The sequence below is a fragment of the Ceratotherium simum genome, chromosome 2, assembly GCF_057802395.1.
Source record: "Ceratotherium simum simum isolate JZ-2026a chromosome 2, ASM5780239v1, whole genome shotgun sequence".
Classification (NCBI taxonomy): domain Eukaryota; kingdom Metazoa; phylum Chordata; class Mammalia; order Perissodactyla; family Rhinocerotidae; genus Ceratotherium; species Ceratotherium simum.
This window is the reverse complement of record NC_141901.1, coordinates 49,432,000-49,456,625: the sequence shown is the minus strand read 5'-3', so window position 1 is coordinate 49,456,625 and position 24,626 is coordinate 49,432,000. Positions and strand designations below refer to the sequence as shown.

The window sequence follows — 24,626 nt, the reverse complement described above, 5'->3', positions numbered from 1 at the left end:
TCCACTGAAACCTGTCCACCATGAGTGACCCAAATACCAGTAGCATAGCTTTCAGCATCACAGCAACACACAGCTGCCACAGTATGACAACCAACAGATGGGTGGTCTGGTTCCCTGACCAGGAAATGAACCCAGGCCACTGAGGCGCCGAATCTTAACCACTAGATCACCAGGGCTGGCTTCAAAATTTCATAGTCCAATTCTAATTCCCTCCCTTCCAACATCTGAGGGATCAACATTGATATTCCAATTTCTTATTCTACCAAATGAAGAGAGTTAACATCTACCTACTATCTCCTGCCATCATTTCATAAAATAAATCACATTTTAGTATCAAAAAAGTAAAAAGGACAAAATAAAATAGTGTATAGTCTATTAAAATGAATGTTGACGTGTATAAAAAGTCCCCATACTGTCTTTATTTTTCTCATCTTTCAGTGGACCATAAAAAACTTCTCCATAGACTGGTGACTGAGAAGCGTTGATTCAGACTAAACCATCAATTCGCAAATGAGAATACTGAGGTGGAGTGATTTGTCAAAGGCAGTACAGTCCGTCAGCTGCAGAATTGGGTCTAGAACTCAAGTCTCTTAACTCCCAACCTGGTGTTTTCTGCCATATCGCACTGGTTTTTGTAGAGGCGCAACTTTTGTTCTCAAAAAGCTCAAAATATCGAGAGGAAGATTGGACACACACACACAGGTTAGAATGTGATAAGGGTCAGAGAAAGGCACAGTGCACTAACAGCTCAGTGAGGGAAAGCTCATTTGCAGCTGAAAAATGTAAAGAAAGTTGCAGGGGATGGTATTTGCACCGAACTTGAAGAATAGAAGGAATCTAGATGATGAAGATGAAGGGAAAGGGCATTCGTGGAAAAACAACAGCACGGACAAAAGCAAGGCAGCTACAAGGTACCAACAACAGTAAAACTCTAACTAGGTTGCTGAACTGCGGGTGCACGATGAGGATTCATGGGAAATGAGCCTAGAGATGTCCTTGGGAACTGGCCACAGAGGACCTTAACTGAAAGACCTGGGATCTTGGGCTTTACTCCCTAGGCAGTGAGGAGTCACTGACAATTTCTGACAGAGAAATGGTGCAATCAGAGCCATGCTTAAGGCAGATCCATCCAGCAATGAATATATGTGACGGCTCATGAGACACTAAGCTTGCAATCCAGGTGACTCAGCTGGAAGCCATCACAAAAGCCCAAGGTGGGGGGAGGGCAGGTCCAGAATAAGGGCAGAAGCAATGAGATTAGAAAGAAGAAAATATTCCATCAGTAGAAGCAACAGAGTTTAGGGGCAGATTGGATGTGGGGAGAGTCAGGTGCCCAGCCTGGGTGATAAGATGGAAGTCAACAGGAAACATAGGCTTGAACAATGAAGAGGACTGGGAAGAGTCACAAATGAATAGAATAGTTTGGACTATTTTGTTTACCAGCAACAAAACACCATGTTCCCACCTCTTGGGTATGGACTTGCTAAAACTGTATTAATCTAGAATATTGTGAGGGTTAAAAATAAGTTTACAGACATGAACACTAATAATTTTCAATACTTGAAAATCACGTCTATTACCTCTGTTTGACAACAATAAATTGCTCCCAAACCTCATTAAAAAGCATGCAGAAAAAAAGGAAGGAGAAATTATAAATTCAGAGCTAACAGAGACATTAGAAAGCATAGGCCAATTGCTCATTTTCTTGAAGAAGAAATAGAGGCCCAGAAAGACAAATTAACTTGCTTAGAGTGACACAGGTAGCTAGCGGAAAATTTAGAACTAAAATCCGGGTCTCCAAATATCTAGCCCATTGCTCTCTGTGGAACAGGACACTGCCTTTTCTTAGGAAGACTGGGTAACATTTCATTTCAATTCTATTCCCTCTATTGTTCTTCTTCATTGTGTTCCTCCAAACAAGTTCCTGAGAACAATGAGGACCTACCACTGACTTTTTTCCTCTTTGCTCTCTCATAGGCCTCCCAAATATTCCCTAAAAGAAATATATGAAGTAAACAATTTTGCCATAAAATATTAATTGTCCTCGTTCTAGAATGCTGAGGGAAACACAAAGATAGCAATCGGTGAATATATCTCACAAAAGGGAATGGTGTGTGCTACTCGGCATCTTCATGACAAGTCTGAAAATTATCGTTAGGTAACAGCTCTGACTTACAGGATACAGACCTCAGGATTCCTAGGGGAAAGGCCTGAGGTTAGCTTGCTCTATTAGATGGCACTGTATTATATTAAATCATACCTACACAGCCAAAGAGAATGTTAAACAATCATGCTTGATTTATCCAGGGACTGGAGGCCTGTTAAATAGGCAAAAGCTGTTATCCTGATTTCAAAATGGGCAAAACTGAGTATGACTCATCTATTTTGAAAGTCAGCACATCATGAATTCACCAACATGATATGAGGGCAAAGAGATCAAAGTAGTTACCTATTGATTATAATTCCTTTGAGAGCTAATGCAGCTCCTCCAATACCCAACAATCCACTTTCTCCTTAATAAGCAATTTATTCTTTAAAATTGTCTCTACACCCCACTCTCCTTCATGCCTGTGCAGACGCACACATTTAGCAATGTATGCTGACTACTATTAACTGGACGCAAGTTTGTGTCAGTGACTTTATGCATGTTCCCTCATCTAGTCCTCATAACTCTATGAGGCCGCGACATTTTCAGACCAGGAAACACAAGTTGAAAAGGGTTAAGAAACTTGCTCAATGTCACACAGTTCATTAGTGGAAGGCCCAGAAATCAAACCAGGTATGTCTTCTGCCAAATCCCATAATCTTAATCACGGTATCCCGCCCCCACCAAATCACCACTGCCACCACCCCAGTCCAGATGTAGACAAAATATTATTAGTGTAGAATGTACTCAGAAACAGGAACACTGCCTATGAGAGAAGGTAGAGGAAGTGAAAGGGATTTCAGGTACCCATGTTTGGTCTTCTGTTGTCACAGCGAGTTGTAGCTTTCTAGTTTCAACTTGGGTTACAATATCAGCATTCCTGGCCTCCAGAACTGATCTCAATGAGTGAGTAGAATGTTCATTCTTCAGTGTTCTAGGTTGCTCTACAAACTAAAGTCTAAAGTTAGAATACTTATTGCCACATCTCTGCTTTCATGAGAAACAAATGATTAAACAGTAGCTGGGATAATCTTGGAGAAGTCCAATCAGTTGTCCACAAAGAACTTCAACTCTTATTCCCCCTCTTCTGAACCAAAGTTAATCCCAAGGTTCCAGGTGCTCTAAAGGCCATGTCTGTATTGCTGCTATATCTTCTATCAGAGCTTGAAAAATCTTGATTATTCAAGTTTTCTATAGGGATCTTCTGTGGCCTCTGCAATTTTACTATTTAAGGAATTTGAGAGGATTTGATAATTTTTAAATAGTGCCCCAAAGCAAACTAAAGCTTTTCTTCTACTTTAGATCAAATGTGGCATCCACAAGGAAAATCTGAAGTTGAGAACACATTCTGGCTGCTGAGAAAGCCCAGCAACTACATAGTACTTAACATTTATGAGACTAAGAGGTTGTTGTGTATCAAGTTCCTGTAAAGGTTAAGAACATTTAAGGAATCTTATCCAGATGCACTATAAAAGATAGAAAAACCCTTTCTACATGAACCAAAGATTAGATAACTCATCTTCTCCTCCCTGGCACCTAGTAAGCACTCAATAAATATTTAATAAATGAATATTTTCCCTCTCTTGCTTTCATTGTCAGAGCACTAAGCATAGTATCCAATACAAAAGATAATGAGTATTATAACACAAGTTCATTTTGCTCAAGCAGGCCCCAAATAAATCTATGCAGACTTTCAAGCAAAATAAACAAACAAAGACTCTTTGTTTCAGAAAAGGACTGGTTTTCTGAAACACTCTGTCCACATCTGTCATTAAATTAATCTATTGTATTACGAATATGTATTTATGTGTTTTTCACTCAACCAAAACTCTCCTTTGCTTAAAAGAGAAATAAGTCTTAATCAGTTTCCCTACTAAGCTTGGAACACTGTAAGTTTTCAATAAATATTTATGGAACGAATGAATATATTCAGACATAAAAACATGCAGATCTTAGGGTATGGCTGGTGATCACGGGGAGGTAAATTCAATCTGAAAGTGTAAGTGCAAGCAGCAGATTTTAAATAGAGTTTGAGAAGCTTGATGACTTTGCTGTAGCCTGGTGGAGGGATACACAGAAAATTACAGGTAAGAGGGAAGGAATAAATCAAACTTCAGTACTAGCAAAGGAATTGCAAATGATAAGGAACATTCGCTAGGATGTAGTAGAGATCATGAACACAGGTACAAGTACAGAGAGACATGAAAATAACTTAGGAGGTTTGGCCCTCTTGGTCAAAGACCTTGTCTGATCTAAATCTAGACGATGCCAGCTGCTACTAGACATTACTGTGTTGTCACAATCAGTGTTTTGTGTGCACTGCAAACCTGGTGTCTCTCATTCCAGCTCTTCAGTGCCAAGCAGAAGGACTAAGCATTTCTTACCAAAAGCAAGAATAAGCTCCTTTAAAAGCAGATGCAGCAGGTGAGTCTCAAGGACAGCCTCTTACCTGCTGGTTCTGATAGGCTGTGACCGTGGTGAACACGGTCTCAGGAAAGTTGAATGTTTTCACTCCATCCCCAACAGGGACAGGCTTGGTGGGTGAAAGGTCACTGCTGAAATCCTTGCGAATCACATGAACTCGAGGCTGGTATTTGTGCATAGAGTGCAGAATGATCTGAAATGAGAAGGAGAAACATCATGCCAGGGTTGGCTCTAAGATCCCTACATCTTTTCGAGCTCTCATGCAAACTAAATCACAGGATAGAAGCATTATAGGAAGAGCACAGATTGGGGGTGGGATGTACAGGAAACTGGGAATCAGTGTACTTGCCCACAGCAGGAAGGACTAAATGGCTGGACAGCATTACATGGAACCATAATGCAGGGTATCCCAATCTTGGCTGGTGGATGTAATATGTTTGCATTAATTGGATAAATACCTAAAGACTGTTTTAGTACCAGTAGACAACGCTCCACTAAAAGGTCTCAGAACCTCTGCCATGTGAAGAATGTTCCTGCCTGCTTCAAATTTTCAGCATGGGCTCATGCTGTCTTTAAATTCTACATGGTATTTTTTGCACTTTGTTATTGAATTTAGGGACATTCTCTCATGTCATGTTAGAGTGAATGGTATATGTATGTTCTTCCTTGTTGAAAATTGCGATTTCCTTAAAGATAGGAGCCATGGTTTTAGCTTCTTCAATCTTCCCATAGCACCCAGTATGAATCCTGGCATTCAGTGAAAATTCAGGATATGTTTTACTGCCAGAGATAAATTAATAACATCAGGTGCTTCAATTATACCCGGAAAGCCTTAAGACCTATTCTTTTCTTACAAGTTCATAAATTTCTTGACAAATCAGCCAGAATTGTCACTTAAGCTATTTCCCTGAGTTTACTGCCCATGAGTTACCTTACTGAATGCTGTGACTTCTTTCACCATTGTTTAATTTGTCTCGTGATTCTGTCTTGCCCCCTGACTAGAACATGAGTCCCTGGAGCACAAGAACTCTGTCTGATATACACAAGCTGATGCATAGCAGACGTTTGACAAATGTTAGATTTGTAATAAATGAAATTTCACAGGAGGGACAAAAAACTTTTATGCTTACTTACTTAAAATGACTTAAAGTGGCATAGAGGTTCTTATTTTACCTGTTTGAAAAAGGCTGGGGCTAGTCAGCTCTAGAGCAAAATGGGGAAGAGTGAGGAAAAGGGAGATGGGGTTCTTTGACTCACATGTCCTTGATCATCCAATTCATTGTTGGTCAGCTTGAGTTTGTCGAAACTGACCACCTGTCTCATCCAAGTGTCTCCAGAAGCTAGAGAATCAGGATGTATATAAACTCTCGGGGGTACAGGGGAGTCAGCGTTGCCAGCCACCATCCACTTGGAGCTATGATACACATATCTGAGATAAAGATGGAGAGAGGAGAGTTCAGAGACAGATGCAAAGAGGCAATAGGGGCCCAGGAAACAAGTAGGGACAGGAGAGAGGAGAGACACGAGATGACAAGAATGGAGAAGTAGTAGGGATTAAACAGAGAATACAGAGGAGAAAAAGAGAGGGTAGATAACCAGGGAAAATGAGATGGAAATAGAGAAGGAGATGGGGTGGGGGAGGGCAGAGAAGCATTGTGGTTAATGATCAAAGCTGCAGCTCTCACAAGGAAAATATTCTCCCAGTCCTCTCCTTTCTTCTCCTTCTCCTTGCCTTGCACCCCTGTGTGCACACAGGCATCCTGAACCCATGTGTCTAGCTATGGAAAAGGTATTTTACTGCAACCTTTCACCTTTCAAATGCAAACCATATAATCCGTTGGCCACTTGCTCAGGATTTGGTTCCTTATTAAAAACATCTTCCATATTGTCCTATAAAACACAGCCATGTGCAGAGACCCTCCAAGCCTCTCACTTGTTAACCATTTCCTTGCTAACAATCTGAATTATAAGGCATTTCTATGAAAATAGAAGGCCTCTGTCTTAGTGGAACCCTTCCCAGAAACACCACCAAGTCTTCCCAGTTAGTGTTTTCTTTGATGAAGCTAGTTTCGAACGTCATCATCTTCCACATTATTTTCCCACAAAGCCACTGGAAATGAGATGTTGTTGGTAGCAAAGGAGATCAATTTTCCAGACTTTGCCAATTGCCCTGTAGTTCTGAAGAGTGTTCTCCATGGATCTGACACTTCCCCGCTTCTCAGTTCTAAAGGACCTGGACCCTGGCAAACAGAGGCACTCAGTCCAAATTGCAATTCTCAAGATCCTCTGAAACAGATTTGAAGCATCTCTCCTCCTAAGTCCTGCATCAAGACCACTTCTCTCTTAGCCAGCCCTCTCCCCCTATCATACTGGTCCTGGTCTTCCCCATTCATCTCTTGCCTCCAAATTCGTGGGTTTAGGGCCAAGTTCTCAGATATTTCAAAAATGAACCACGATTCACTGATCTGATTGAGATCTCAAGAGATCAATTAAGCCCCAACTTGTTTCAGACAAGAACTACTTGTAAGCTATCCAAGACACATAGAGACTATGCTGTCTTTTAATGACTTTGAAGAAAAGTGATTTAACAAACTCACTCATAACCTATATTAATGACCAATAATTCTCCCTAAATAGATGTTCTTCTTGAGATCTTACCCAGTTCTCCTATTCTTCCCCTCCATCATCTGCAGGGTAATACATCAGATATATGATTGAATGTACTGCACTGGTCCACTTCTTCCCCACTCCAGAATAAATCATCTCAACTCATTTAGCATTTCATAAACCAAATCATTCAATTTGTTAATCACTTTCAATGTTAACTGAATTAATTTTAGACTTAAGATCCATTTGATTTTTGCTATCCAGGCAGACACTATACAATTCCACTCTCTCCAGAGACATAGGGAGGATTCCAGACCAAACCATTCCTGAGTCCTGATTTCCTACCCCTAGTGACTACTTCCTGCCTGGTGCTCTGCCACAGGCCATTGGCATATCCTTCATCCTTGTTCCCTGTACAGTGCATCGTACATGCACTGCTAATATGCTTCATCTAATGAGTTTAAAAAACTGTCCTGGAATGCTAGTAATGCCCACAATTCCACATCCCAGAGTCATCATTACCTATATCTTTTATTGTCCACAGGCACAATGTCCATTGCTATGTAGTACTGCTGGTGTGGATCCAGGCCGGTGATTTTCACTCTCATGGCAGGAAACATCCTCCTATGGAGGGGAATAAGGTAGTAAGCTCAGCAATCAGAGGAGAAGAAGTAGCAGGAGTGAAAGCTTAGAGAGTGTCTTCTTATTGGGAACTCTAAGCACACCCACGTCCAATGTCCTCTAATTCTCAAAGTTGGCTGATGTTTTTTCACTTTGGAAATTATCACTATAAAATATGCTGAGGACTTATATTGCTGAAATAGCTTAATATTGCTCTTCTTAGCTTAAATTGACCTATTTGATGATTCATATACTCAAAGGGTTGATACCATACCCTGCTTTATATTGTTAATCTTTAATGTGATAGATAGATAATGTGTATGTATCTACACATACATTTACTATTAGACTATAACATTCTTGAATATACTTATACTCTTGTACTTAACATACTTGAATAACTTATACTCTTCTTGTTACCCAATTAGCTTATCACAGTTGATTGTAGGTGATTATGAAATATTTTTAATTGATAGAGTCTATTTGAAAATGACCATTCTAAAAATAATCTCTCGGGCCGGCCCCGTGGCTTGGTGGTTAAGTGAGCGCGCTCCACTGCTGGCGACCCGAGTTCGGATCCCGGGCTCCCACCGGCGCGCTGCTTCTCCCGCCATGCTGAGGCCGCGTCCCACATACAGCAACTAGAAGGATGTGCAGCTATGACACACAACTATCTACTGGGGCTTTGGGGGGAAAAAATAAATAAATAAAATCTTTAAAAATAATCTCTCAAGAAAAGAAGAAAAAAGGAAGGTTCCACCAGTTCCCAAACAAAGGGCCATCAAAGTTTGTTTGCTTTTTTTTTAACACATAAAACTGTAGAAAAATTTCTGCAAGTTCTCAGGCTGTCAACGTGTGTGTCAGAGGAAGGACCCTGTGGAATAGGGAGCAAATACCAAATGAATTCTAGTGGCCTCTGGGCAATACCTTGTTTCTACCACAATGGCTTGTTAAACTTGCCAAAGCAAGCGAGGTCAGGATATGGCACTTTACAACTACTCTCATAATTGAAGAGGAGGAGAACGAGCAGCCCAAAAGAGGTATTGAGTTTCAAGGAGTCTAAAATAAAATTCACCATTCTTCTTTAACCATAAGAAAGAAGGAAAATATCAAGCTTTTTTGTATGTCATTCATTTAGGAGCCAGATATAAAAAGTGCTCAGTTCAAAAATTTGTATTGCCCTGAATGTGCTCTAGGGTACTTGTACACAAAATGCTGCATTAAGCTTAACCATCTGGGGCCAGTTAGTCGAGCTGGGCAGAGCACCGTGCTAATGAGGTCAAGGTCACAGGCTTGATCCACATACGGCCTAATTGGCTTTGCTCCATTTCACGGCCATAGACCATACCCTGACCCCAGACAGCCATCTTGCAAATGTACCCTGAATTTTTACATGAGGGGCTGTCTGTGATATTCACACACTCCACTACCCACCAAAAGCAACTCAAAAGGCAAATGTCCTCTAGTAGTAGCTCAGGGACATCATAATCATATTTGGGGGGAAAGCACAAGAGGGACTATACATCTTTAATAGGGATGATGGCTAATTCTTAAATATTTGCAAAGAATAATATGTAACCATTCCTTCTTTCTCATTTTATAACTTTTCAGAAGCTTCTATTGGTATATCATTTTAGATTGTCTCCCTTTACCCTCATAAATTTAATTTAAAAGCCTTATATTTTAGTCTTATGGTGGGCTAATGAAATTTGATGGTGGGCTACTCATAATGACTAAATCTAATATTCACTATAAGTTAGGCACTTTGATCCACATTACTTCTTTATAAAAATCTGTGAAACTTAGTCTATACATTTAAATATGTATCAGTAATTCCCTCCTTAATAACAATGACTTATGACTGCCCTGTATATATAAATGGCTGGAGTGCATCTTGCCAGGGATGGAGAGAAAGTCCTCTCACTTGCTATCTGAGGTGAGAAAATATGGCTCCTCTCAGCCATCTATGGAGGCTGTGGTACACAGAAAGAGATGAATTTCCTTTCTTGACTTCAAGAAAAGGGGTTAGATGTTTTAAAATTCAGTATCTATTTTTTCTGGAAAACTTATTTGACCTTGAGTGGAGAAGCTACCAGTCTCTTATCAGTACCCAAGTTCTAAAATGAATGAGCTGTGTGACTTTGGATAAGTCATTTAACCCCATTATCTATAAAACAAAGGAAAGGGACTAGATAATCTCTCAAGTGCCCTCCTCTTGCTTTAAAATTCTATGCCTATATTCGAATTCGCTTCTTAAAAACTTACCAAAAGTTACCTTTTCTTTTTGTCAGTATTTTAGCACAGAATATCAAGAGAAATCATAACACCCTAGAGAAAAATTAATCTTTCATATTCAGAAAATGAGATGTGTTTGGTTTTAATTTTATGGCTAAATTTAGGCCGATTCTTATGTCTTCCAAACCCATTAATCCCTACAAGCACCTCTGTCCATGGTGCTGATTGTACAAATTATGTTGGTATATTCAAAAATTGAGAGCTGCAGTAGTTCTGAATCAATAGGATTACAGTTTGGGGTGTGAGAAGTCAATGGTGACTAAGATCTTCTGAGGGGAAAAAAGAACAGAGAGTCATACATAACTAATGTAACTAAGAAAATGGAAATTGGAATTAAAATTGAAAACGACACTACAGAGGAAGAAAAATGAAGTGAAAAGGAAGAAATTGACTGGGGGAATGGGGAGGGGGTGGAGAAAATTCACAGAAGAGAAAGGCTTCTTTGTATGTTTCTGAGTTGTTCCAGAATTACTTGAGCAGAGTGTCATGTGGCAACAGCAACAGCTGAGGCAATCCAATACAGAAGCATTGAATACAGTTTCTAAACCTAAACAAAAGGATATGACTAGAGAACAAACTGTACGTCTATGCTAGTAATATCTGGAGATCTTCAGGTATCAAGTGAATTTATGAAGACAGAGATGTGAAAAAGAAAACTGCAGAAGAAATCACCAAATGAGATCACAGGAGAGTTGTCAAGTTGGTGCTCAGGTGAACTGAATTCACTGAAGTGCAGGGAATGAGGGAACTACATCAGGGACAAAAATGACTAGAATACACAGACCCAATAGTAGTAAGTGAAAACCCAAAATAAAAACTGGAAGATCTTGGAGACAAAAAAAAACAGTAATATTTCCCCTTCTCTCCAAACCAACTCCCTTGCCAAAAACTAGGAAAAAGAATAAAAATTTTTCCTTGAATTGCTCCATTTCCTTCTAAGCCATAACATCTCAAAATGTAGAACAGGAGTAGACTGAAATCCAAGCAGCAAAAAAGAGATGGTATTGAAAGTAATTCCCTTGATCTTTCTAAGAAGCCTTTTATTGGTTTTATTCACTACTAAAACTTAGAGAAGGAAGAGGGTTCCAGAAGAAAAAGAAAATGAACAAGATTTCAGATTCATTTTAAACTCATATTTTTGTTATGTCTTATTGTATTGGGAGGTTACTCTGCATTCAAGTGAACTGAACTCAATCAAAATATTCCTTTATTTTAAATGTCCACGTTCATGAAGACAGCTTATGATACATGAGGTGGGTTTTTTTGGTCTCCATGACATAAGACTATGTAGGTTGGCTTTGAAAATATGAAAGCAGCATACTTGTTTTAACTTCAATTACCTATTTTTATGTACTCAAAAGCTTAGCCCAAATTTATTTTTATTTAAGTAATTTTCTTTTTGAATCCAAAGGGTAAAAACTACAACCACTTCTTAACAGTGCAGAGTTATAACTAGTTAAGACTGTTGTTTTAGAGCCAGACAGATTTGTGTAGAATTCTGGAGCTGTCCTTTACTACCTAGGTGACCTTAGTTAGGTTAATTAGCCTCTTTCAGCCTTTGCATCTTCATCCACATACGGGATTATCATATCCTACCTTATAGGATTCCTATGAAGTTTAAATGATATAACATATATGTTGAGTATCCAGCATATGGAAAATTTACCAATAACGGAGTAGCTTAATTAAAACTGTTTATTTCAAGAGAAATTGTGTTTTTAAAACTTTTAGCACCCTACCTAAATAATTTTGCAAGAGTTTCCACCATGTCACGCTTAAGTTTTTGCAATAATTTCAAGCCAAGAACGAAACACAATGGATCAACAAGCAGGGCTCAGAAGATGCACCAAGCCCAATTCTTACCAAAAACAAAATTTCTACAAAAACATCTAGCTGTTTTAAATGCCTTAGAAGATGCAAGCTGTTGTTTGGGGAGCAACATTTTTTTCTTGAAAACATTGGATGGTGAAGTAACACTTGCTTTGGAAATCTACCATTTGGCTGTTAAATACCACGGATCTCCAGTATTACCTGAAATATATTTGTAGGTGGAAAATGTTTGTGAGGGTAGAAGTGATTTAGGTTTGAGTATCCCTTGGAGGAAAATAGCAAAGTCATGGTAAACAACAAGACCATTTTACCAAGATGTACAGATGCAGAAAAGTGAATGCAAGTTGTTTCGGCTTCACCAATGCTACCTACCTCGAGTAGGTGAAAAGAAAAAATGTAGCAGCTCCTACTTTTGTTCTCCATTCTTTGAGTCTGGCCATTCCAAGGAACTTGTCCTTACCTGCCTGCTTTGGTGATGATCATCTCAGTTCCAATGTCATGGAACCTCTTCCAGAGGTCAGCACATTGCAGCTCCACCTGAATCTCCTCCATGGAAGACATGGCAGCAGGCACAGGGCCTGCAGCACCAGGGCCCAGGTCAGTGTGAGTGTCAAAGGAGCAGGAAGTCCGCTCAGTGAGCACCTCGGAGTCTGAACCAGTGCTCTGCTCAGAATCTGCAGAATAAGCCATCAAGCCTTAGGTGAGAAACTGCTGGGCTACCCCACACCCCTGGCCCTATAAGGTGGGAGGTGGAGTGGGGGGCATGGTGGAGTGGGGAGAGGGGTGAACCAAAGGAGACTTAAAGCTGGGAAGCTCCAGAGCACAGCACTCAGGGTATTTTTTTTTTTTTTTATGGTTTGTTTTTGTGATTTACGACCTTCTTTCAGGTTTCGTGTTTCCAACATGACATCTGGCATTTTAGTAAATTTTACCAACAGCTGAAGAAAATTGGTCCACAATAGGCAATATAAAGAGTACTAATGTCACCAAGTTGAAGGCAATAAAGCCAAACTGGGGTAACAAAATAAATAAAGGCCAAATTTTAAAAATAATAATAATAATTACAGGCTATAGCTCCAAATCTAAATGAGACTATTTCACTTGGAGGGCACGGGGGAATCAATGCTAACAACAACATGTTATTTTATTCCATACCATTCAGCATCACTGCCCATCAGTTATTTTTAAACACAGCAATTTTTCCTCCATTTATATATCCTGGTCATCAAAAGTAATGAAAGGTTGTTTGGGGCCTTTAGAAGCATTTTGTCATATATTTGAGTAAATGGCTTTTCCTAAGAGTCCAATCAGGCCATTTTACATGGAAAAAAATCTATTGTGAGGCAAGGATGTCAGCATATGGAAAAAGTTACCTAAGAAGGCGGTTGAAACAAAGGGAATAAATGAGTTCAGGAGACACCTTGATTGGTTTCTGAAGTATGGGCTGAGGGGAGGGGTGATCCAGACAGGAAGGTAGGTTTGAGAGCAACCAAATAAAAAGCTGGCATGCTGGGCCAGATGGTCCTTTCCTCCTATGTCTCCTGTACTCATAAAGGGGGAGGAGGGGGCATGTAGACTGATGGAGAAGGCTAGAGTCCACTTTACCAGAGAATTTTCTGTAATTTAAAATTTTTTTTACTCTTAGGGGCTTGATGCCAAGAATTGTATCTCCTAAGATTTTCCAAACCCGGATTAGCTATTACAATTTCTTAGATTCAATGATACTGCAAGCCAAGCCTAAGAACCTATTTCTCTAACCCACTCTTAACATTTAGGATTCTGATTGCTTCCTTCCTAAATAAATACATACATAAATAAAGGTTGAAAACAGCAGTATCTTACTCTGACAACTGACTTTTCAATGCTGTCAAAGGTCAGGGCCTCTTTGGCATCAGTCCTTGACACTAGCAGGATAGAAGAAAGATGGGACAGAATGCCAGATCACCTTGCCACCATCCTCACTTACCTACAGCAGGTTTCTAGGCCTGTGAACAACCAATCCCCCGATACCTTAAATTTTTTTCCTTCTAGCCCTGACACATTCCTCTCAAACCCAGGCAGCATTTCTGGAAAGAATCTCCCACTGCTTTGCCAAAGCCCACAGAGAGCAAAGGCCATTTCTCTCCATCCTCCCCAATTCCTCACCCTTCACTTCTGAAAACATTCAGGGTACTGCAGAACTGAACCAAACTCCTAAATAACAGGGAAGTCTCTGCCCAAAATCTTTAGTTTACCCACAATCACTAGTCCAGTCACCATCTTCACCAGAAAAAAACAAAAATGGAGAGGGGTGTATAACTAGGTTTTACATGTCTAACCATATAATTTTATACCTTGGACTAAACAGGAGCTAATTTTAGTCTCCTTCAAGCAAAAAAAAAAAAAATGGAGCTACTTCTCTAAGATGAGAGCTGCTGTTGAATGACAAATCTCCATTCCAGCCTGATTCTATATGCCTGTCAGTAGCAGAGCCATTACATCATTACACACTCAGCCAGACACAGTAGTTCCTATCCCATGAGACATGGATTCCCAAATCCCACTTTGTTTCTGTGATATGCCAAGAGCTCCTCAGTTATCACAAATGTTGTGAATTTTTCAAAAACTTCCTAAAGCAAGAGTTTTAAAAAATAGTCTTGTCCTACCTTTGGGAGCAAAGTGTTATAAAATCTCCTTACCATAGAATGCTACAATTATGAAAAAGTTGGAAATGAACATCCTAAGTAGGGCCCAGCAGAAATTTTGGACATATCTGATTTCTTCAAAGTGTGTTTAGGAAGGGGGAGGAGAAGGAAAGAGATCACTGCACTAAGTGATAAATCTTTAATGGTAGCCAAATTGAGGTTGGCATTGGATGGGGACTATGGCTGGCGAAGTAGGAAATAAGAGAGATTTTACTTTTAACTTGCTATGTCATCAGGAATAAAATGGGTACTCAAAATGTAACATTAAACGGATTAATGAATAACCTTGGACAAGTCACTTAACAAGGACTTATTTCCTCATTGTGCAATTAGAAGGACTGAACTGAGAACTTTTATAATGTCTTCCACCTCTAATGACTTCAAGAATGTAAGAATCCTTTCTAATGCAACTCTCCATGATAACCCAGGCAACCTCAATTAGATGCATCAGATTGAAAACTGTTTGGGCAAGGCAAGTTAAATCAGGAAAAAGACTAGGGGCTCAGATTCACGTTATCATAGGAGTTAAAGAATTGAGTGGGTGCTCTGTTTACAGTTTCAATCAAATCAATCAATAAGCACCTATCAGCATGTGGCCATATATGAGGTACCATGTGGATAATTTGAAACAGAATCCCAGACCTCAAGAAGTTTCCCAGTTGGTGTTGATTAATTACGTGTCTACTGAGTGCTTACTATGTGCCCAGCACTGTGCTAGACTCTGGGAAATACCAAAGTACACAATGGGGCTGCTCTTAAAGGTATTTACAGCACAAATAGAAACTGGAGCATTCACAAATAATCAGAGACCCAGACAAATACCACCACGCAATTTTCCACACATTACATATTGTCCTGTATGTCTCATAGGAATCCAGAGAAGAGAGGGATCCGAGAGGGCTAGAACAGTCCCAGGGACCCCACGGTTACTCGAAAAGAAATGGACAGGATGTGGAGGCAGTGATAGTATTTGCCCATGAAAAGGGTTTTCAGACAGTTATTTGTTTCCCTGGAAATACTCTGTGCTCCTAGATTCTCACTCCCTTGCAAAATAAAGCCCAACTGACATTTATATAGAGAACACAGGCACCAGCCCACATTTTCAATAACATGAATGCACCAGGTAATTTTCCATTCTCAATTGTTTCTTAGATGGCATAATTTGGAAATAAAATTAATATTATATTTTACATAGTTTGTTTAAAAAACTCCTAGACTAGTTAGGGCTACCTGTGATGCAAGCTATCCTACAATACCCCTAAAATAGTCATCTCAGAGTCAAGATTAACAGCCTAGGTGAAAATAAAGTTTAATCCTTTGTAAAATACACTTCTAAATCATAGTTATATAAAATATTTAGGCTAACCAGATGAATTATTTCAGCTATTAATCAGAATGTATAATCAAGTTACCTAAGTCATGAATGTAAGAAATGCACAGCAGATTATTTCAATCAAATCAGATCATCCATTCAGAAATATAATCAGTTCCATGAAGATCAGAAAACACCTCTGTGTTTTCAAGTTCTTTTATTCTTGGAAATTTGTGACTTCCTGCCTTCAAAAGATAACCATTAGGAACTCATTTGAATGACCTGGAAAAACTGCTTGGCTATTAGATATCTCTTATGAATAATATTTTAACAAGGGAAGTTTTAGTAAATCAGGAACATAAATGATAATGTTACACATAACTAAGGAAGTTAAAGGATAAAACTTTGGGGACCTGTACTGAGCCGGTTACAAGCCCCTGGAGAATAGCATGTGACCCAAGGTCAAAGCTACATATCTATTACCATCCTAAAAATTCCCTAAAATAGAGATTCTAACCATCTGTTCATAGTGCCACTCATTCTCTATCTTTGATCTATTTCATATGATAAAATGGATATTATAACACTAAATTCCCACAGAAAGTTGACTTTAGCTTAGAGCAAGTTCAATGCTCAATTCCTGCAAAATAGTAGCAATAAATAAAATAGTTTCTTAATTTATATTTTATACATTCTCTAATATATCCTTCCATTTGATGAGGTAGACATGGCATACATTTTTATGTCCATTTTGTGGATGAGGACATTGAGACTAAGAAAAATTGAAAACAACGTGGCCTAAAAGGTAGGTCTTCTGCCTCCTGAGCCAATGATCAGATCTCTCCAAGATCATACTAGGCTCAACCCTAGCCAAAGCAGCCAGCAATTCTGTAAGACCCCTCAACTATTTTGACCATCCTTGCAACTAAAATGGCTTAACATGTTTGATCTTGGCCAAGTCACATAACTATTCTGGTCCTCATTTTCCTCAATCTTTATAGCACAGCACATACACATTTAATTAGGGGTGCCATAAAGTCCTTTTTAAGTCTAATGTTTAATGGATGGATTAGTAGTGCAGCTTAAAGACCACCAAGTCTAACAGCAGCCCAACCACAAGCTAATATGGTTGACATGTATAGAAAATGCCTGAATTATGTGACTTACTATCACAATTAGACATTATTAAAGCATATTTCACAGTCTGCCAAGTGATTTTCATCTCCACTTAACTAATAGTTTTGAGGGATCATTCATCACTACAGTGAGCAAAGCACATATTTTTCTGGGGCTCTGCTACTCACCAGGAGTGGGGTCTTGGAAAGTCACTTCATTTCACAGAGGCTCTATTTCCTTATCTTTACTATTAGGGGCTGGGGGAAGACATCTTCCTGATCAAAAAATTATATTTATATCTTTATGATAAAAACAACCTAATGATTCCATTGATAACAATGTTATTGACTTTGGACAGTGAGATGAATAAGAGCTTATAAGAACTATCCCAACCAAAAAGTTAACAGTCAACATTTATTGGGCACTTACCATGCATCTGGCACTCTGCTAAGACTTTACATGCATAACACCATTTAATAGAACAAATCTCAGAGGTATTATCATGATCTCCATTTTATACATTATTGACACCAAAATCCAGGCATTTGAGGCATCAAATACAGGCATTTGAGACTGTATTTAATTCCATTTTTATTTCACCAAACATTTCTGCCTTGTATAGATCAGGCTATATATTAATGGACCAAGACAGACAAAACAGGTTCTTACTCTGAAGGAGCTCACAATCTGGTAGGAAGGACACACAAGCTGTTAAGGAAGAATGACTATGATAGGTGCTCTCACAGATGAAGGATCAAAGTATTAAGGAGCTGTGAAGAGCAAGCAAGTCAATGGCGAGAGGATCAAGAAGACTTTACAAGGTAACATTTGAGAATGCACTTGCAATAAAAGTTCAACATGAGCAAGCAAAGAAATTATGGTGACAGAAATGAAAGTAATAGGAATACCATGAGTAAGGACTCGTCATTTTTAGAGAATTATGCACTGATATGGCCAGAGCTTAAAACACATAAGGGAAGAGGGGAGGGGAGATAAGAGATGGAGGTGGAGAGCCAGGTCCAACTCAATTAAACAACGACTTATTTAACATTGACTATATAGGCCAGTCACTATTCTAGATTCTTGGGACATCATCAGGGAAAAAACAAAACTCCCTGGCCAAATGAAGTTTATATTCTAGGAGGAACTTGGGTGTCACAATACGGAGTTTAGATTTTATTTTATTTATACCAAAGTTTTCTTTTAAATGCAGGTGATGATAGTTCTGTCTTCCCTTCCAGAATGTGAATTCCATAAGCTGAGTTTAATGCTTTGCCACACATCCTGAAGGAATGATGTACAATAGCCTGGTTTCAATGTAGAATCAGATAAGAGATGCAGAATTTCCTGAGATTAGATGCACAGTGCTACTTCCATAAGACTGGACCTCGCTGTCATATTTTACCCCAAAGAAGAAAATAGTTTTAAACACTTAAAGGAGAAAGACCCAACACAGATGATAATCAAACAATAGGTTTTTTTTTTCCTGCCAATAACTGGGACATGACTACATTGAGCGGTACTTCCCATGTAATATTAGTAGGGCAGCCACTCCTTGGTCTACTTTCTAAGTCCCAAAATCTCTAAAACCAAGACTCCCACAGCCATCACAGGGCTCCCATTCACACCAGAGCAGACATCAGAAACTTATAACCCAGGCAGCACTCTCTGTACCAGGCTCAAGTAAACTCCTATTTCCAGAGGACCTCTGCAGTAGAAATTGGTTCTGGGACATCAGACTTTATCAGGTAGCTTAGTGAAACCTGGTGATGAACCTTTTCATACAGTAATTCTAAATATGGCAGAAGCAGAGCATTTGGCACTGACCTGAGTACGGACTGAGCCCAAATTTGATACCCAGCCCAGAGCTTCAAGGGAATGAACTATAACCCAGGTTGGATTAAACTAAAATTATGATGATAGCAAACACTGAAACAAGCCTGTTAGATGACTTTAGTAATGGAATGAAGTCTCTGAGCTCTCCATGCCCTCCAAGTTCTATTTGGGAAAAAGGGGGAGGTAACCCGAAGCCTGCAATTCCCATGCCAATAATCCAATTAAGGAGACTAAGAGCACATATCTCTCAGCTGCTTAAAGCATGCTCCACCTGACAACCAGCACCCCTCAGTGATACACAGAACCAGAGGCAAGGACCCAAAGTCATCCCTAAGACCTAAGCCTTTTAAATAGGCTTTGCAGAGAAGTGACAGCAATAATTTTTATGTCTATTTCTTGTTGATCAGGCAAAAGCTCAATATCATTAAAGGTTCAGCCTCTAGTGCTCCAACATGCTTTGAAGGTGGAAGCAAAAAAGGGAAGAGAAGTAATAGGCACTACACCATAGTTTATACACATTATCTCATGCAGTTTTCACAGAAAACCCTCTCAATTAAGCATTATTGCTGAGATTTTACAAATGAGCAAACTGATGCTTGGCAAGATTAAGAGGCTTTACTCACATTATATAACTAGGAGTTGTCAGAGGGGGATCTAAGTTAGTCTGACACTCAAGTTGATGCTCTTTTCGCTATATGCTATTGCCCAATTTTCAGAACTAGACCTGCAGAGCTGTGTGCTTCCCACTATGAACTTGGAAACATAGAGCTAATGTTCAGGCTGCTCAATCAGAAGATAGCTCCGTGGAAACTAAAAGATTGTCAGTTCTTTTGGGAGAGGAGAAAATTCAAACCAAGGTCAAGTGGGAATTTTCCTTTCTCAGTGGCAGGGCAGTTATGTTCAGGAATATTTTAGGTCTCTTCACCAACTTAACATTATTGAATAAATACAAATGTAAAAGGCCCTCTTTCGTTGTATTTCACTTCCTGTCTCCAGTCCCTCCTGGGTAAAACATCCAAATGCGACAGACAGATCACTGTCGATGTCAAATCACTCTTTGTTTTAGCCTAGACCATAAGCAAAATAACCTTAGAAGGTACTTGGAAGATGTTTGGACTTTGAGAAATGTATAATGACAGCATTGAAAGACAAGAAAAGGCAGGTGAAATCATTCCTACTTGTGCAGAATTTCATTTATTTAGGGTTAACTCTAAGAGTTCGGGATCTTTGAACTCCAGAAGTTTTTGATAGTCCTAAATGGATATCTATACCTGAGGAGAATTCATCTGTTAATACAGTACATGAAAGCACTTTATAAACAGTGAAGTATCAAAAAAAACATATAAGATTATATGCCAATGATCAAGTTAATCAGGAAGATCAAGAAAAAATAAGAACAAGTACAGGTCCTAGATTTTCTAGAACAGTCCTAATTTCAAATATTTTATTTCATTCTCCTCATAAAATGAAAATTCTTGAGACTGACTTTTGGTTCAGAAAAATACTCCTTTTGAAAGCACAGAAAATGCATAAATGGAATAATCAAAAATTGGTCACCAGCCACATGGCAATATTCAATCTAAATACCTCTTGCACCAGAGGTCCTCCAAAAGTTGATCCTGATTGACTGGGTGGTCTTCAAGATTTACCAGTCAATTTTAGGCCAGCAGCTGTCAACAAGGCCCCTCCCTGAGGCTCTTGGCACTTTTTCCGGGTGAAGTGACACATTAGTTCATCCCCAGGCCAGTGCTCCTTTGCTCTTTGCAACCACAACTACTTCCAACCTCCCACCACCCTCCCCCACCACCACGGGCATAGCACCACCAGACGTCTGCCATAGTGGTCTTTCAATTTCCATCAAGTGGAAAGGAGGCCTTCTCCCAAAGGCCCTAGAAGAGCTTGTCCCATACTTTGTTGGAATATTCTCACTGAGCACCAATAAATAAACAAATTCATGTGAATGTGCTAAAGGGGAAGAACTAAGCAATCAATTTCCAAACAACAAGTGTAATTTACAACGTCTGGAGACAGTGCCCTTGGAGGCAGCAATTTCAAATACGTAAGGAGGATAGACGTTTCAGGACAGCCAGGAACATGCAACGCCCTTCAAATTAGACTCAGGAGACCACCAGCTACACCAGCTGTAAAATCCACTCAACCTATCTAGCCAAACAGAGAGAACCACCCTGTTTAATGAATATAAGAGCCACATAGCTGGCAACCATATAACAACCCCTCCAGTAATTTTCTGAATTCAACCATTCAATCAATCATTTATTTATTCAGCAAATACTTATTGATTATCTAGCCTGGGCTGGGCAAGGTGCTAGGTACCGTGAGGGGCACAAAATTGAATAAGATAGGATCTATGTCCTCAGGAACCTCCAAAATCACTTAGGAGACAGGAGAGGTCAATAAATAAAAATAAAAGTAGAATAGTCAAAATCCAGCATGGCACATAGCATGCTGAGGATTGGAATTCAAAAAACCGAGTTCTAAAACTGACTTCTTTTTCCAACTGTCTATTTTTGAACAAGTCACTTAACCTCTTTAAGCCTTAGTTTTATTATTTGTAAAATGAGGATATCATTAGTACCTACTTTGTGAAATTTTATGAATCACAACAAAGTGTGTGTGTCTGTGTATTTACATAAATACTCTATCAATAGTAAAACAAATATATGAATGCTAATTTTCATGTATTATTATCTAAGAAGAGTGTCAACAAAATGCTATGAGTTTAGAGGTGAGAAGAACCTCTTCCAGGCCAGGGGTCTTTTCTGAGCCTAATGAAGAGATGTTTGGAAGATAAAAAGGCAGGGATGGGGAAAAGAGGAGAAAGAGCTTCAGGAAAAGGGAATTTTATGGCAGAGGCATGGCAGTAAAGTCTAGGGAACAGCAAGTAATTCAGACCACATCTGTATTATTTCTCTTGGTTCCTCAGCACCTGGGACAGTGTTTGGCACCTATTATGTGCTCAATAAAATGTTTTTGTTGAATGAATGAATGAAATGCTATATGTTTAGCAAAGCAAGAGAAGAGATGTGGCTGGAGAAGAGCTGGGAGGATAAGCTGGAGCCAGATGAAGAATCTTGAATGCTATTCTTCTGATCTTCTTCAGAAGACCAATGTATCCCTAGTAATGAGGTATCTTAATTGAACGCCATGTTCCCAATGAAATCCCAACAGGGTCACCTCCACACATAATCTCAACCATTGGAATCCCACTAGCTTTTCCTTCTATGACTGTGAGTTGTGTTAAAACTGATTGGCAAAGTCTGATCTGAAGTCTTTTCAGGGCATCAAATGAGTTCAGTGAATTCAGTCACTTCTACGAGTAGCAGTCACAATCATCTAGAAAATTCTCAGATACTAACTCTCCTTCACATGAACCCAAGAAGAGAAGGGACCTGTGGTCATAAGGATAAAATGAGGAAAGGAGCAAGCCCTTCTACAAGTGTTGGGGCTGGTGATGCTAGGAGCGGGGAGGGGAGGACAGCAGAGAAGTCCTCTCCTTCAGAAACAGGATGACTCTGGCACAGACAGCCGCTGCACCCTCCAGACCCCACGCAGCTAGTGTCCCTGCCTGTCTGCAGTGAAGCGGGGTTTCCGGAGAAGCTGCCCGGAAGGAGAAAGAACACAGTCCTTCTTTAGAATCACACAGACCCAGCTGTATGACTTTGAGCAAGTGATTTAACCTATCTGAGCCAATTTCCTCATCTAAAAGCACAGAGATGTCGATGGCTCCCAGTAAAGCCTCTGCCACACAGTATTAAATGTTAGTTCCTTCCATCATTTGGAAAGGGAGGTGACCACAATCACTTCCCTGTCCATATCTGAGAGGCAGAAAGGTTTGTGTTCTTTCGAATGGAGAAAAGCAAACCCTAATAAAGAAAATTTAAAATGTAGAGCAGGAAAAGATCACACGGTGAAGAAAATAACTCAGGGCCTGGGGCAAAAACTATCAAAATTGAATGATGTTAGAAGGAGAAATGATGGGAGGGCAGAAGGAGGGAAAGCAAAGAAATAGTGAAAGTGTCAGCTAAGGAAGTCTGTTTTTGTGTAGGTCTACTTAAGTGATGCTCTCCTGGTCCATGATGGCCGCCACACTATTTGAGAAGGAAAATGACTAGAATCTGAAAGAAGAGAGAACAGGGCAGACCATTGGGAAAAGTTGTATGTTGGACCTTCAGTAAGGAAATGGGGCGAGGGAAGTAAACCCTAGCCTTGAACAGAGAAGCAGAGAGCTCAACCTTGACTAAAGAAGCAGCCCAAGGGCACCACTCTATGAGAGGTGGAGAAGACAGGAAAGCCCTGGGAGGCTGCAGGGTATCCTGACTCCAAATTGATAACCTTGTCAAGAGCATTCACCTTCTGGCTCAGGATAAGGAAAATACACATGGAGGAGGCAGAAAAGATCTAGAGCCTAAGGGAGTCTCCCAGGGAGCATGAATGTGAGGTCTGAGAGTTGGGCATTAGAACCCCTATTTGAGTGAGATCTTTGAGACGTAGCCAAGGCGCCCAGTGCCACCCAGCCAGAAGCTTCAGAGAAAAGAAAAGGACCCAGATCTCTCTTACTCCAAAGCTTGAACTCTTCCACTGTCCTACACCTTCAGAAACCCTAAAATCAAATGCTTTAACAACAGAAAGGAATCCACTTTTGGGGTACAGAGCAAGGATTGGAGTTAAACAAACACCCTGGATTAATTTATAGCAGTGCCTTTATATTTACAACTTACCAACCCCAGATGGAGATGCTTGCAAAACTTAGAATCCCACCCTCACATCTCAAGTCCCCAGACCCCTCCAGGAAAAGCCCACCTCCCGAGTCTGTTTTGTCTTCTTTTTTTCTTCTAAAGCCCTCCCCAGAAGAGAATGAGTTCCAAAGGATGCTAACCCCAGGGTGGATTTTTGGTGATGGCCAAGAAGAGGGTGGGGCAAAGTAAGGAATTGCCTAACACTGTCTTCTGTGTAAAGGCTGATTTGGGAATCCCAGAGTCAACAGGTTATTCCCAACTCCATTCCTGACTCCTTGAGTCATCTTGGAGTCATTTAATTCCATTGTTCTTCAGCCAACACCTTGGCTATAGCATGCCTCTGTTTTTCCCCAGGCCTACCTACCTCGAAGAGTCAGAATGACCCTTGAAGAGACAGTGTCCTCCAAGTGTGTCAGCAATGCAGAAACTGACAGCTTCTAAAATAGCTGGTGTGTTGTTGGGTGTCTGTTGCCTTCTGAAGGAGTGGTGGTGTCGCCGAGGCAGCAGGATTTCCTTGCCAAAGTTGTTCCTACCTTCCTCCCCATAAGGCTCTGCACTGCCTCTCCCTGTCCCGGCCCAGGAAGACTTCGAGCCCAGGGGCCGTGGCATTTAAGCATTGTCAGAGTTCCCACTTCAGTCCTGGTAGTGGTGCCAGTTCAGCATCTGTCATGGTGACCCAGCCTGAACTGTATTTAGAAACTTCGGACATGGCACCGTGTCCCAGCCCATCTCAGAGTGACAGGAGATTTCCTGAGCACCTGGGCTTGTGATTCAAGTGCTCCTCCTCCCAGGGAATGGGGGTCAAAATGACTTTCCCAATGGTCTGTTTCCTTCTCAGGAGGGTACCCATCTGTTGGAGGCTTCTCTCAGAGAGTCAGTCTCTATCAATGCTATTATATAATGCTCTTATAAAAATCTATATTTTTATAAAGCTTGCAAGACACAGCAGAGGAAAGAGAAAATAGTGGGAAAATCAATTAGAAAATGGGTTTAGTGTT

The 24,626-nt window shown here is 40.0% G+C and overlaps 1 protein-coding gene across 1 annotated transcript in view; it reads right to left on the bottom strand.

Moving 5' to 3' along the window:
* TBX15 (T-box transcription factor 15) overlaps positions 1-24,626 on the bottom strand; it is a 99,396-nt gene that overhangs the window by 31,455 nt on the left and 43,315 nt on the right. Inside the window, exons 2-5 of the mRNA XM_004420601.3 lie at positions 12,384-12,597; positions 7,700-7,801; positions 5,828-5,999; positions 4,596-4,763 (exon numbers count right to left, since the gene is read on the bottom strand). Of these exons, the coding sequence (XP_004420658.1) occupies positions 4,596-4,763; positions 5,828-5,999; positions 7,700-7,801; positions 12,384-12,597 (656 nt within the window). The remainder of the gene's footprint in view (positions 1-4,595; positions 4,764-5,827; positions 6,000-7,699; positions 7,802-12,383; positions 12,598-24,626) is intronic.